The 14,386-nt window shown below is 42.9% G+C and overlaps 1 protein-coding gene across 4 annotated transcripts in view; it reads right to left on the bottom strand.

The window, feature by feature from the left end:
- The window catches only part of APLP2 (amyloid beta precursor like protein 2), an 85,250-nt gene extending 73,364 nt beyond the window's left edge, over positions 1 to 11,886 (bottom strand). For all 4 annotated transcript variants that reach the window (XM_025893418.2, XM_025893419.2, XM_025893420.2 and 1 more), the window contains exon 1: positions 11,686 to 11,886. In XM_025893418.2, coding sequence (XP_025749203.1) covers positions 11,686 to 11,790 — 105 coding nt within the window. In that variant the 5' untranslated portion in view covers positions 11,791 to 11,886. The remainder of the gene's footprint in view (positions 1 to 11,685) is intronic.
- Positions 11,887 to 14,386: the final 2,500 nt, after the last annotated feature.

The raw sequence follows: 14,386 nt of genomic DNA, 5'->3' as shown, positions 1-14,386 counted from the left end.
ACATTCTCTTCATTCACACAATGAAAATTTTACCATAAACCAGTCATAAAACAAGTCTTAACAAATTTCAAAGGACTGAAATCATACAGACTAGTTCTCTGACCACAATGCAGTTAAACTGGAAATAACAAAAAGGCAACCAGAAAAATTCCCCGTATTTAGAAATTAACAGGGCACCTGGGTGGCTCAGTTGGTTAAGCGCTCGGATCATGATCCCAGGGTACTGGGATCAAGTCCCACATGGGGCTCCCTGCTCCCCACCCCTCGTGATCTCTCTCTCTCAAATAAAGTCTTTAACAAATAAAAGAAGAAATTAACATACTATTTTAAGTAGGCTCCACGCCCACTGAGGAGCTCAATGCAGAGCTCGAACTCACAACCCTGAAATCAAGACGTGAGCTGAGGTCAAGAGTCAGACACCTAACCAACTGAGCCACCCAGGTGCCCCAGCAAATGTACTTCTAAATAGCCCATGGAGGAAAAAATAGAATTACAATGGAAAACCAATTTTTCTACTGAATGGTAATGAAAATATTATGTATCAAAACGTATATGCTTGGGCACCTGGGTGGCTCAGTCATTGTTAAGTGTCTGCCTTGGGCTCAGGTCATGATCCCAGAGTCCTGGAATCAAGCGCTGAGTTGGGCTCTCTGCTCAGCAGGGAGTCTGCTTCTCCCTCTCCCTCTGCCCCTCCCTCTGCTTATGCTCTCTTGCTTGCTAGCGCACACGCTCTCTCTCTCTCAAATAAATAAAATCTTTCTAAAAACAAAAACTTATATGCTGGGGGAACCTGGGTAGCTCAGTCAGTTAAGCATCTGACTTCAGCTCAGGTCATGATCCCAGGGTCCTGGGAACAATCCCCGAATCTGGCTCCACACTCAGCAGGGAGTCTATTTCTCCCTCTCCCTCTGCCCCTCCCGCCCCCGCTCCCCACCCCCTTCACGTGCGTTGCCTGCGCTCCCTCCCTCTCTCAAATAAATAAATAAAATCTTTTAAAAAAATTTATATGCTGTTGAAGGGTACAAACTTGCAACTAGTAAATAAATAAGTTTTGGAGATTAATGCAGAGCATAGTGATTACAATCAACAATACTGTATTATAGGGCGCCTGGGTGGCTCAGTTGGTTAAGCGACTGCCTTCGGCTCAGGTCATGATCCTGGAGTCCCGGGATTGAGTCCCACATCGGGCTCCCTCCTCGGCAGGGAGTCAGCTTCTCCCTCTGACCCTCTTCCCTCTTGTGCTCTCATTCTCTCTCTCTCAAATAAATAAATAAAATCTTTAAAAAAAAAACAATACTGTATTATGAAGTTCAAAGCTGCTAAGAGACTAGATCTTAATTATTCTCACTACAGAAGAGATATAATTACATGATATGATAGTGGTATTAGCTAACATGACAGCAGTAATCATATTGCAATATGCAAACCAACACACTGCACACCTTAAACTTAAACAGTTATAGGTCAACTGCATCTCAACTTTTGAAAATAAATTAAATAGAAAGCTAAAAAAAAAAATCCCTTGTGAACTGCAGCTAAAGCCCTGTTCAGAGGAAAATTTATAGCTTTAAATTAATAGAAAAGCAGAAAGCCTGAAAAATTTTAGCAGTCATATCAAATTGTTAGAAAAAGAATAAATTAAACCTCTGGAAAGTAGAAAGAAGAAAATAATAATAAGCAGAAATAAATAAAATGGAGGCTGGCTCAGTCTGCAGAGCATGCGACTCTTGAGCTCGGGGTTGTGAGTTTGAGCCCCATGTTGGGTGTAGAAGATTACTTAAAAATAAAATCTCTAAAAAAAGAAGAAGGAAAATGCAAAATAAAGAGACAACAGAGAGGATCAACAAAACCCAAAGTTGATTATTTAAAAAGACTTAACACCTGGTAAGACCGACTGAAACAAAACAAAAACACACAAAAATAACCAAAGTCAGTAATGAAAAAAGGGAACATCACTGCAGATTCTACTCATATTACAAAGACCATTAAGAGTATATTATAAACAACTTTGATCAAATGCTATCAATTTAAAAAAATCCAATGTAACAGATTACTAGGGAAACTTAACCAAACTCACACAAGGTAGCACTAATCTTACAATTAGAAAATAAACTGAATGCATAATTAGAAACCTTGCCACAAGGAAAAGTCCAGATGGCTTCCCTGGTAAATTGTTTTCCAAACATTAAAAGAAAAAATGCCAATCTTAAGTAAAATATTCCAGAAAATAGAAAAGAGGCAATATCCCCTCTCTCCAAGTCCTTTTGAGGCCATAAAACTTTGAAACCAAAACCTGATATTATAAAAGAGAAGAATTACAGGTTAAACCGACTTTTAATGATTTTTTTTTTTTAAAGATCATTTATTTGAGAGAGAGAGAAAGAGGGTGCGAGCAGCGTGGGGGCAGAGGGAGGAGAGAATCTCCAACACTGGGCTTGATCTCACAACTGTGATATTATGACCTGAGCCAAAATCAAGAGTCAGTCCAACCTGAGCCAACTGGGCACCCCCAAAACCCACTTTTGAGCACTGAGGCAAAAATCCTGAACAAAATTTAGTAAGTTTGGCTCATTTCAGGAATGCAAAAGTTACTTACATATTTAAAAAATCAATTAATATATTTCACACTATCAAAATTAAAAAGAAAAATCATATGATCATCTAATTAGCTGGGAAAAGGGTGAAAAACATTCAACATTCATTCATGACAAGAATCTTTAGCAGACAGAGACTAGAAGAGCTCTTCCTTAATCTAATAAAGGACATGGTATCTACAAAGAAACCTACAAATATCATATAAGCAGTGAAATGTAGTTTCTGTCTTGAGATCAGGAGTTGAAAAGAGATACCAGATATTACCACTTCTCTTGAACATTTTACTAGAGTCTTAGTGCAGGAAAGCAAGAAAAAGAAATAAAAGCTGTAAGAATTGGAAGGGAAAAAAAACAAAACTATCATAATCCATAGAATATTTTCAGAAATTTTCAAAATTACTAATAAATTATTAGAATTAGTGCACAAGTTTACCAAGTCTCTGGATACACAGTCAATTTTGGAAATATCAACTGCATTTCCACAACCACAAAAGGACAACAAAAAAATTTACAATAGCATTAAAAATAATCAAATATCTATGAAGAAATCTAACACAAGATGGTACAAGATCTCTAGGCAGAAAGCTATACAAAAGATTGAGGGTAATGAAAGAAGACCTAAATAAAGGCATGTGCCATGTCTCTAGATTGGACCCAGCACCAAGCCCAACTTGGATCCCAAACTCACAGCCCTGAGATCAGAGTTGGACACTCAACTGACGAACCACCCAGGTGCCCCTGGAAGACTCAAATATTTAAAAAAAAAAAAATCAATTTCTCCCCAATTAACTACAAACTAAATGCAAATCCCAATCAAAATTCCAACAAGTGGCTGTTTTCGGTGAAATGCAGCTGATGTATATGGGAAGAAAAGAATTATAAAAAGTCAAAACACTATTAAAGACAACCAAGGTAGAAGGGCATGCTCTAGTAGATATAAAACCTTTTTATAAAAGTACAGTTATTAAGAGAGTGTAGACTTGGTGCAAGGATACACACAGAAAGCAATGATTAAGAGAGCTGAGAAACAGACTCACCCATACAGAGATATTAACTAACAACAAAGGTGCCATGGGAGAACAGAAGGGAAAGGATGACCTTGACAATAAATGGTGCAAGCTGGATAGCCATATGGTATGGGCCACATACCCATATGGAAAAGATAAAAATAAAAAGACCCATGCTTCTTATTACACAAAAATCAGTTCCAGGTAAACTGTAGCTCTATATGTGCCAGGCAAAATAAGAAGCTCTAATAGATAATCTAGAAGAATAATTTTATGTCCTCAGGGTAGGAAATGACTTCTGAAATAGTACACAAAAAGCACCTATCACAAGAATAATAATAAGAATACGAATAAAGAGATAAGTTAGACCTCAAAATTAAGAACTTCCAAAGACATCATTAAGAGAGTAAAAAGGCAAGCCAGAGAAAACAGCAGTATCCCAATAACCTCAAACTGGAAACAACCCAAATGCCTATCAGCAAAACAAATCATGGTTTCTTCATACATAGGAATACTACTATACAGCTACACTCAACAATACCAATGACTCTCAAAAACACATCTAGTGAAAGAAAGATGCCTAATTGGCTCAGTTGGAAGAGCATGTGGCTCTTGATCTCAGGGTCATGAGTTTGTTTTGTTGTTGTTGTTGTTGTTGTTAAAGATTTGACAGAGAGGGATCACAAGCAGGGGGAGCTGGAGAGGGAAAAGCAGGCTCCCCACTGAGCAGGGAACCTGATGTGGGGCTCGATCCCAGGACCCTGGGATCATGACCTGAGCTGAAGGCAGACACTTAGTGACTGAGCCACCCAAGCGCCCCTCAGGGTCATGAGTTTGAGCCCCATGATGGGTGCAGAGATTACTAAAAAATAAATAAATAAATAAATAAAATAAAAACAAAACAAAAACCATGTTTAGTGAAACAGCCCAGATACTTAAGAATACACACTGAAGGATTCCACTTACATAAATTGAGAAAACAGGATAAACTACAGTGGTTAGGGACAATGGTTGGATGGTAAAACTATAAAAAATAAGTAATTACCATAAAGGTCAGTGTAATAATTGCTAGAGGGGGTGGTTAGGGTAGGAATGTTCTATTTTTTTTTTTAACCTTGGCAGTAGTTACACAGGTATGTGTTTTATGAAAACACACTGAGCCATAAATTTTTAAAAGCTCAAAAATACTCAAGGGCTTTTGATGTAGGGAGGGTTGCAAGAGTACCATGCATGCTTGGCACCTTCATAAGTATGTGGCTGTCTTTACTTCCACTTCAAGTATCTTAGCTTTTAAATCATAATATGTTCGTACAATTAATGCTCTGCATTGATAAATATTTATTACCACTCTAAGAGCCTGAACAAACTTTTGTGGAATCCAAAAAGAAGAAAGGATCTCTCTCAGCATGAAAACATGAATGGGAATGCTAAATTCCCAACTCAAGATAAGAATTACTTCAGGAAAGGAAGGTTAATGGGATTGGAAAACGTTCAAAGGAGGCCTTTCTATTGTAATGTCTTATTTCTGTATGTGTGTTTTACTACTCAAAAAAAAAATGGCTAAAGCAAATATGGGAAGTGTTAAAATTAACAGAACTGGGTGGTGTATAGAGGAGTATCTATATTTTTACTATACTATGTTGGAAATATTCGTAATTAAAGTAAAATAAAAGAACGTCCTACACTCTTATCACCTCATTTCTCCATGGAGAAACTCTGCTTCAGTCTCTTACTTAGCCTTCCAGAAACAAACTATAAAATATTCTAAAATACTTATGTTCTTCACCCCCACCACTAAATCCCACCTTTTCTTCTTCTCCAGCTAAATATCTCCCTTACAGTTCATCCATGTTTCATGTCAAATTTTTCATATTCTTCACCATTCCAGTCATTCTGTTCTAGACAGCAATAACCCTCAAAATGAAGGGCCAAGATCCTAATCAATGCCGTTTGTGAGATTCCTCCGATTTCTCAATTTTGCCAGTAAACATTTAACTCGCAGACAACTTAGGTAAGAATGAATTAGTTTTTTCCTTCCAGCCAGCCCACCTATTCTGTAAGATCCCAAACAGAGAATGCCCTTGCATGTGTTATCTACCCAACTACCACAGCACTCTTTTCCAACAGAACCCAACCCACAGTACCATTCCCCCTGCAGACATCTAGTTTGGCTAGAAGCATCTGATAAAATTCTGTCCAGTAAGAGTTGAGGGGTATTGTGCTGGTAGACTCTGAGAAAGATTTCTTCACTCTTAAGGGGAGATATACAAGAAGAGATAGTTTCTTTCCTCCCCTGGACCTTATCATATCAGAGTGTGTCCTCTGGAACTCCATCCAATCTGCAACCACAAGAGGTGCTGAGCTGAGAAAGGAGCAATGGAAAGGTTGCACTGAGCCGCTCAATTAACCAACCTCACAGGTGCCCCACTCCAAATGCTGATTAACTTTTCTCTGGACCACAATCTTAGCCCAGTCACGATGATTAGTGTCAACCCAGTCCTATAGTTGTCTATCAACTAGGCCGATAGTTGTAAATCTGGTGCCGGCAGCCTTCTCTCTTCCAAATAATTTGATACCCTGATTCTGATAAGACTCCCCCCGCCAACACACACAGAGGGGGTCTTTTAAATTTCCTTTCCTTAAATTTTGCAGAATACAAAGATGAAACAAACTTACTATTTAAATACAGACAGGGAGAACTGGCACATTATATAAAAAAGCATTAGAAGTTTAAAAAAAAAACCCATGGAAAATGTAAAAAGGCAAAGTCCCCTGTAATTACATCCTCCAAAGATAACCACTGTTAATAGTGTGGTATATATTGGTTCATGATACATTGTAACTTCCATGAAATTAATTTCTTTTAAAGCAAATACCTAGGGGCGCCTGGGTGGCTCAGATGGTTAAGCGTCTGCCTTCAGCTCGGGTCATGATCCCAGGGTTCTGGGATAGGGCCCCACATCCGGCTCCTGGCTCAGCAGGAAGCCTGCTTCTCCCTCTCCCTCTGCCTCTCCCCCTGTTCATGCTCTATCTCTGTGTCTCAAATGAATAAGTAAAATCTTGAGTTTAAAGCAAATACCTATATCAGATTTTTTGGTAGTGGGGAAGATAAAAAAGGAAATCTGCAACCATAAGAGAAACATTATGAAACACCCTGACACAGGAGAGAAAGAGCAACAGATTTAGAACAGGACAGATGGATTTGTACGCTGGCCCTGCTGCATGGCCTTAAACCCTTGGCCTCTACTGACTCCCTTTTTAGGTGAGGATAACAATACCTACTTCAGTAGGCTGTTTGTGTAGACTTAAAAGATAATGTACCCAAATGAGTTCTGTTAGGGTTTTTTGTTTGCTGTTTTTCTGTACTTGCACACAAGCATCACCTGGGGAGCATTTAAAACTGAGAATCCCAGATGTACTCAATGAGATCCTCTGAGGGTGGGGCCTAGAAATCACAGCAAGTGCATTTTGTAGAGTAAAAAGCACGATGCATATTTGTTTTTACTACTGTAGCATTTAGCATCTAAAACAGAACCTCACAAGAGTGATTCAACAAACACTAGTAAGATAAATGGCAAATGAAAAGTCTTATTTTAAAAAAAGATAATAGTTGGGGCGCTTGGGTGGCTCAGTCAGTTAAGCATCTGACTCTCAATTTTGGCTCAGGTCATGATCTCAGGATCCTGAGACTGAGCCCCATGTTGGGTTGTGCTGGGCATGGAGCCTGCTTAAGATTCTCTCTCTTTGGCTCAGGTCACGATCTCGGGGTGGTGAGATTGAGCCCGGCAACGGGTTCCCAGCTCAGCAGGGAGTCTGCTGGAGATTCTCTCCCTCTCCCAGTCTCTTGTCCCCCACCCCCAACTCTCTCTCTAAAATAATAAATAAATAAATCCTTTTTAAAAATCTGTTTTTTATATTTGGAAAACATGAATAACCCTTCACATTTTACTGCCAAGACTTCTAAAGCTCTTCAGCTTTAAAAATAACTGTTTTTGAAGGTTATAAAAAGCATTAGTGGGTCAACTGACAAGTGGAATACAGACAGTAGATTTGATCAAAGTATTTTATCAATGTTAAATTTCCTTAAATAGATAACTGTACTAAGGTATGTAAGGCAATGTCCTTGGTTCTTAGGAAATACACAGGGACAGGATGTATGCAATTCACAAATACTTCAGCAAAAAAATACATAATAGAAAGATAAAGGGCGCCTGGGTGGCTCAGTCGTTAAGCGTCTGCCTTCAGCTCGGGTCATGATCCCGGGGTCCTAGGATCGAGTCCCACATCGGGCTCCCTGCTCCGCGGGAAGCCTGCTTCTCCCTCTCCCACTCCCCCTGCTTGTGTTCCCTCTCTCGCTGTCTCTCTCTCTGTTGAAAAATAAATAAAATCTTAAAAAAAAAAAAAAGATAAAGCAAATGCTGAACAGGAAAAACATCAACTGGTGAATCTGGGTATTAGAGTCATTTGTATGATTTTCGCTACTTTTGTAAGCTTGAACTTATTTCTAAATAACATTTTTAATTGAAAAACAAAAAATAACATTCAAAACTGTCCTAAAAAGCACTTAAGAGCATGCTGGTCTAACTTCAAGTAAGACATTAAATTAACACTGTCCAGAAGAAATATAATATTAGCTGGCTGCTTTAAAATTAAAAGAAACAGGGGCACCTGGGTGGCTCAGTCGGTTAAGTGTCTGCCTTTTTTCAGGTCATGATCCTGTAGTCCTGGGATTGAGCCCCCAAGTCTCCTCCTCCCACCCTCGCTTGTTTTCTAATAAATAAATAAAATCGTTAAAAAAAATTAAACAGGTGAAACTAATTTTAACATATTTTACTTAGCCAAGGCTTAAAAATATTTTGATGTAATCAATATAAAAATTATTGAGATATTTTACAATTACTTTCATTCTAAGTCTTCAAAATCTGGTGTGCATGTTACACTTACAGTACAATGCAATTCAGATGCTAAATTTGCATAGGAAATACTTGATCTGAGTTAAAATTTCATTAAATCTACAGTTCAAAAAGTAGATCCACATAACCAAGTTGTTTCAAATACAGTTAAAAGTTTTCCAATCCCTGAACTATCAGTTTTAAATGTCAAATTAATTAAAATTAAATAAAGTGGAACACTCATTCCTCAATCATACTAGCCACCCTGCAAGCTCGGTAGCCACATGTGGTTACACCGTAAGACAGCCCAGCTTTAGACGATGAAACAAATTCCCTCTATGACGGAAGGACCTAATTGCTAAGACTCAGTTCATCATATTTATCAAAAGATTTTTAGTAGTTATGATAAAATAATGACTGACAATAGTGTCAGAAGCTTTGGCATCTCCCCACGTCATATTCAGACATCCCATATACCACCACTCAGCAATACCAACACAAAGCCTTCTTTATCTTCAAAGTCAGCTGTCATACCTTGTAGTTGAGTTTCCTGGAAATTGTCTGTCAAATGGCCCTTTTTTAATGTAGCAAAACGGGGCACCTGGGTGGCTCAGTTGGTTAAGCAACTGCCTTCGGCTCAGGTCATGATCCTGGAGTCCCGGGATCGAGTCCCACATCGGGCTCCCTGCTCGGCGGGGAGTCTGCTTCTCCCTCTGACCCTCTTCCCTCTTGTGCTCTCTAACTCTCATTCTATCTCTCTCAAATAAATAAATAAAATCTTTTAAAAAATAAAAAATAAAAAATAAATAAATGTAGCAGAACGAACCCGAGTTCTGGCTCTCAGAAGCAGAGTGCAGGGTTTCAGCACAAATACTATCTGAGAATCCCAAATGGGAGCATGCACACAACAGAACATATCCTGGATTTAAAGAAATATCCTCAGTACAGAGGTGGGTTTTTCTTTTTAAACAGGTGTAAGAGATTAATTCAGTCAACACCATGCAACACTAAAGATTCGCCAATCAATAATTCCGGGCCAAGCAACTTGATCAGGGATTTGGCTAGAATCCCTTTGGCTAATCTCAATAAAGACCTTCCCAAAGACATCCTGATTTAGGCCATTCTCATCTAAATTAAGGTTTAGGCAGTCCTTTGCCTGAGAGCAAAGAAATGAAATGATATACACACAAATTTTGCCTGCTTGACAAAAGAAAGAAAACATCTGAAAGATAACTTAGTGTGGTCAAAAATATAGTTCCAAAGGACAGTAATCATAAAATAGCATTTAAAAACCACTTTAGGGAAATGTCTAATTCCTACTTTCTGCCTCGCCAGACTTTTCAATTGAACAATGTTGTGGGTAACAACTGAATTTAATCCACAACAACTAATTCTGATATTGCTAGTTTTTCTTTCTCTGCAGGCATACATACAGGTGTTAATATTCTGCTTAAACTTGAAATGAAGATATTCTTTAAAACCGATGAGTCCTTTATTGTGAATCTACTACTGCCTGAAACTACACATCAGCCTGGGAAGTGAGGTAAAAGAGTGTGCAAAATGGTTTTTGACACCCTGACCTAAAAGTTCTATGTTCCATACAAAATCCTTTTTTTCCCCTTCCTTTCCCATCTTGCTGATCTAGCTTGCAACATCATATCAGGAATCACAGATACTGATCTAACCATTGTGTGGAAACTAAAATAATCGTCATCCAAAAACATGTATATATAAATATTAACTCTACTTAAAATACAACTTCCTTCCCCCCTTCCTCCAAAGAATCATAAAGCTCTAAGCAGGATGAATACAAACATTTTTAAGCCGTTCCACCGGAGGTGTGTTCTTGATTAGATTTGATCCTGGAAATGTTTGAACATTCTGTAGAAGAACACATTCTAACTATGGGTCTTTGCTAGAAACTTCTCGTTCAATGCCTATGTAATCAAATCCAGTCTCACTTGCCTCTGAAATAAGCTAAATACGCAGAAATCCATTGTAATTTTAGAAATAGAGAAGAGGAAAAAGAAACTTCACCCGAAACACATTCCAGTCCAACAGTTCAAGCACTATTTCGAGAAGGCAAGTAAAAATAAAGTCCCACGTCTCCCTCAGGAACAGAAAGGTTTTCATGAAGCGCCAAGGTCCAAACCACGCAGAACCCTCCCGGACCCCGGCAACCCTGCCCGTTCCAGAGAACCACCCATGAATCCGGGCTACTTAACCACCTCGAAGCACAAAGATGTTTATGGGGTTGTCAGATGCATAACAGCTGCTTAAATTCTAACACCGAAAAAAGTATGATGAAACAAGAGTTTTTAACACCATATTCATCGGTACCTTTCCTCCTCGCTGGAACCCACAAAAAAAGGGGAGCAACACGAACACCAGAGAGGGGTTTTCCCCTTGTTTATTAGACTTAGGCAAACAGCTATATTTAACAATTCCTCCCAAAGGCCGGATGCCAGAGCGGTGGATCTTTTGAGAGGCAGGCACACAGGAAACAGAAGGCACACCCGCTGCTTGGTGCAGGAGCATTCTCCCGGTGCGGCCAAAGCGGCGCTCGCCCCAGCACCTCGGCACTTTCCAAGGGCCAACCCGGGAAGCCTGCATCCCCACAGCCCAGCCCGCGTTGCCAACAAAGGCTGCATCTACTGCTTGCAGGTGGGAAGCTCCACCGTCTGACGCGGGGAGCGCGTTGCCCGCCGCAGCCCGGGAGCTTGGGGTCCGCGCGGAGCCGCCCCCGGAGGGAGCCGCGCCGCACCGAGGTCCCGAGGTGAGGACCGCCGGCGGGGCCGCAGGGCGCAGGGGCTCGCAGTATCCCGGGGGAGGGCGGGCTGGGCGTCTGAGCCGCGCAGAGTCCCCAGAGGATGTGGCGGCGCCGCGGGCGGGATGGGGGCTGGGGCGGCCGAGGCGGCCCGCCGCCCCCCGCGCCCCGCAGCCCCGATGCCTTTCATTTGGCCTCTGCGGCGGCGGAGGCAGCTCGACCTCCAGCGCTGAGCACTGCGCCAAGCAGGGGCGGGAGGGGGAGGCGCCGCCAGACCCGTGGCAGCGCTGGACCACCCCCCCATTCCCCCCTCTCCACGCCGCGCCCCCAGCCCGGCCGGACCCCGCGGCCCGCCAGTCGGCTCGCAGGCCGCGCTCCCACGGCGGGCGAAGGAGACTGCGCTCCGGCGCTCGCCCGGTCCCCACCTCGATGTAGCCGGCCAATGCGGCGGCAGGCGCCGTGAGCCCGAGCAGCAGCAGGACCAGGAGCTTGCCGGTGGCCGTGGCGGCCGCGGTCCCGGTGGCCGCCATCCCTCGCCGGGTCGCTCTAGCGCTTGACTCTCAAGCTCAGACACTAGAACTCCAAACCTTTCCCCACCGCGACCCAGAAGCATCTGAAGCCTGTTCGCCGCCGCCCCGGGGGTTTTACACCAACCGGAACTGACTTCACAAGGCCACGCCCTCTTTCTTCGGGGCCCAATGCCGGCCCGTAGAGCTTCTCCAAGACACCGCCCCTTGTTCAACCCAGACCCAATCAAAGAACAGAAGAGCCTGCACCTCCCGCCCGCCCCAACCGCGAGCCCCGCCAGGCCCCGCCTCCGGCCTCTGACGGCCCCGCCCCCGCCTGGGACCCTGCGGCCGCGTAGCGAGGGGGTGTGCGCAGGGTGCGTTGGGGGCCGCGGCTCCGCGGAGGGTGGGCGATTGCTCTGGCCTCCCGCACCGTGAGAGGTTATCTGGCCGCGCTGCGCTTGTGTGTCCGCCTGCAGCCTACTGATTCGGGGCACGCCCCGCTCCCCTAGCCCTGCGGGGTATTTTTCAGATTCCTTTGGGTACCGCCCTCTGTGAGGTTCTGAAAATGGTTTTATTAAAAACAGAATTAAAAAATTTTTTTTGTTGTTCCGAACCCAGTCAGGTTAACCGAAGGCCTCCCCCGAGCCTGGGGACCAGCTGAATGAGGGAGCTTTCCTCCTCTCCCGACCCCTGCTTTAGGCGTGCGGGTGTCGGCGCTCTGCTCGCCCAGAGCCGGATTTGCCCTTTCCCCGAGACTCTGCTGGGCGGTGTTTCCACGCTTTTGACCTCTGTTCCTTAGGCCTCATCGTTACCCTTCCTTCCCAGCAGCCACTCGAGCCAGGGATAGCTGCCTCCCACTGGAGCCCAGTGGGGCAAGGACCACGTTGACCTTAAAGCCCACGTCCCCTTCCTCGTATGTTTTAGGGAAAGATCGTTTTTCTTCATTATTCAGTTAAAGATAATTGGCAGGAGACCTGCTTCTCCGCTTTCTTGCTCCACGGCATTTCCACTTCAACTGGGAAAACGTTCTGCTGCCCCATTTCACAACTGGCACGGTCTTGCCACTGCGAGGGCTCTGCTGGCTTTGTTTCCTTTCAATAGCTGTGTGATTTATACACCACCCTTTGTAAAGCCCCTGCTAGTCCCTTTAGGTTCAAACAAATAAATAGAGAACAGGGTCTCTACCCTAGGAAACTGACAGTAAAAAGAAAGAGAGTGTCCACAAAATAAACAGTGGAGTAGTGAGAAGAACGCTGGATTTTCCAGCCTTATTGCCTGACTGCCCAGTTCTTGGTGGTTAAACAGGCTCTGTCCCTATTTCCCAAAGACAACCCACGCCTTTCCATTTTCGAGCCCTTTCTATGCCTGCAGTGTCCTCTCTCCAATACCGACCTGTTGAAAACATTGTCATTCTTCCTCTGCCCCCTGGATGTAATGTTTTCCATTGTGGCACTTGCTTCCTTGGTTGTTTCCACACCTCTGTTATGCCACTGATAAGAACTGGGCTATGTCCTACTGCAGGACCTCCTGCAGTGGAGACCTCAACACGTTTGTGCAGTGACACTGAAACCAAAGATGCTGGGCTCTGGTCTTAGTTCTGGAACAGTTGCTATGACTATCAGTGTCCTTCCCACAAAGTTCCTACATGTTGAAGCCCTAACCCCCAATGTGATGGCATTAGGAGGTGGGGCCTTTGGGGGATAATTAGGGTTAGATGGGGTCATGAGGGTGGGGCCCTCATGATGGGATTAGTGCCCTTGGAAGAAGGGACCAGAGAGATACCCATGTGAGGACACAGTAGGAGGAGAGGAGAGAGCCCTCATCCGGGAACAAAATCAGCGGGCCCCATGATTTTGGACTTCCCAGCCTCCCAAAAAGAAATGTCTGTTGTTTCAGCCACCCAGGGACTCCCTTTTCTTCTCTGTCATGTGTGGATATTACAAACATGTCTCACTTTACCAATTTATGTGATTCAATGAAAAGTGAATGTACAATAGTGAAAAGCAGGAAGAGACTTAAACCTAAAAAGTGAAAGCAGCGTGAAGCAACATGTTACCAAGTGCAAGTTTCTGTGAAAGTATGTGTGGAAACAGTATCAAGCGACTGTGTAAGTTCCAGTTCTGTGGAGCAGGCTCATGAGTCATTTAGTCCTTCTGGGGCCTGTTTCCTTGCCCACAAAAGGATCTCTAAATTTCTATGAATTTAAATGTTGAGAGAAAAGCAAGTAAAATTACCTGAATTCAGAACAGTGAGTTTGATCTTCATGCTCTTGGGACTGAATATTCAAGATTGAGCTCTAATAGCGTGGGATGGGACCAGGAAATAAAGAAAAATGATTTAGGGGTTTTCAATCCAAAATTAGGTCCTGGAAGAAGTTTATTTGCATTTTCAGGTCACCGAAGGATCATTAATAAGAGTTTATTACCCCGTTCATCAGTGGTTTTGACTTTAAAATGTTACCCTCTTTTTATCAGATAATACTGACAGGAGCATACCTAGTCCTACGATTCTCAAGCAATAATTTTTCATCCTAAATCTGCTCATATCAGTGACAAGTTGTTTGAGGAGTGCTACATTTTCATTTTATTACCCTTAGTATGCAAAAGGAAAAGGCCCT

The sequence above is a fragment of the Callorhinus ursinus genome, unplaced genomic scaffold (genome assembly GCF_003265705.2).
Source record: "Callorhinus ursinus isolate GAN/ISIS: 27379988/994484 unplaced genomic scaffold, GSC_fseal_2.0 scaffold19, whole genome shotgun sequence".
NCBI lineage: Eukaryota > Metazoa > Chordata > Mammalia > Carnivora > Otariidae > Callorhinus > Callorhinus ursinus.
Note: the sequence above shows the minus strand (reverse complement) of the source record. Positions and strands in the feature narration are given on the sequence as shown.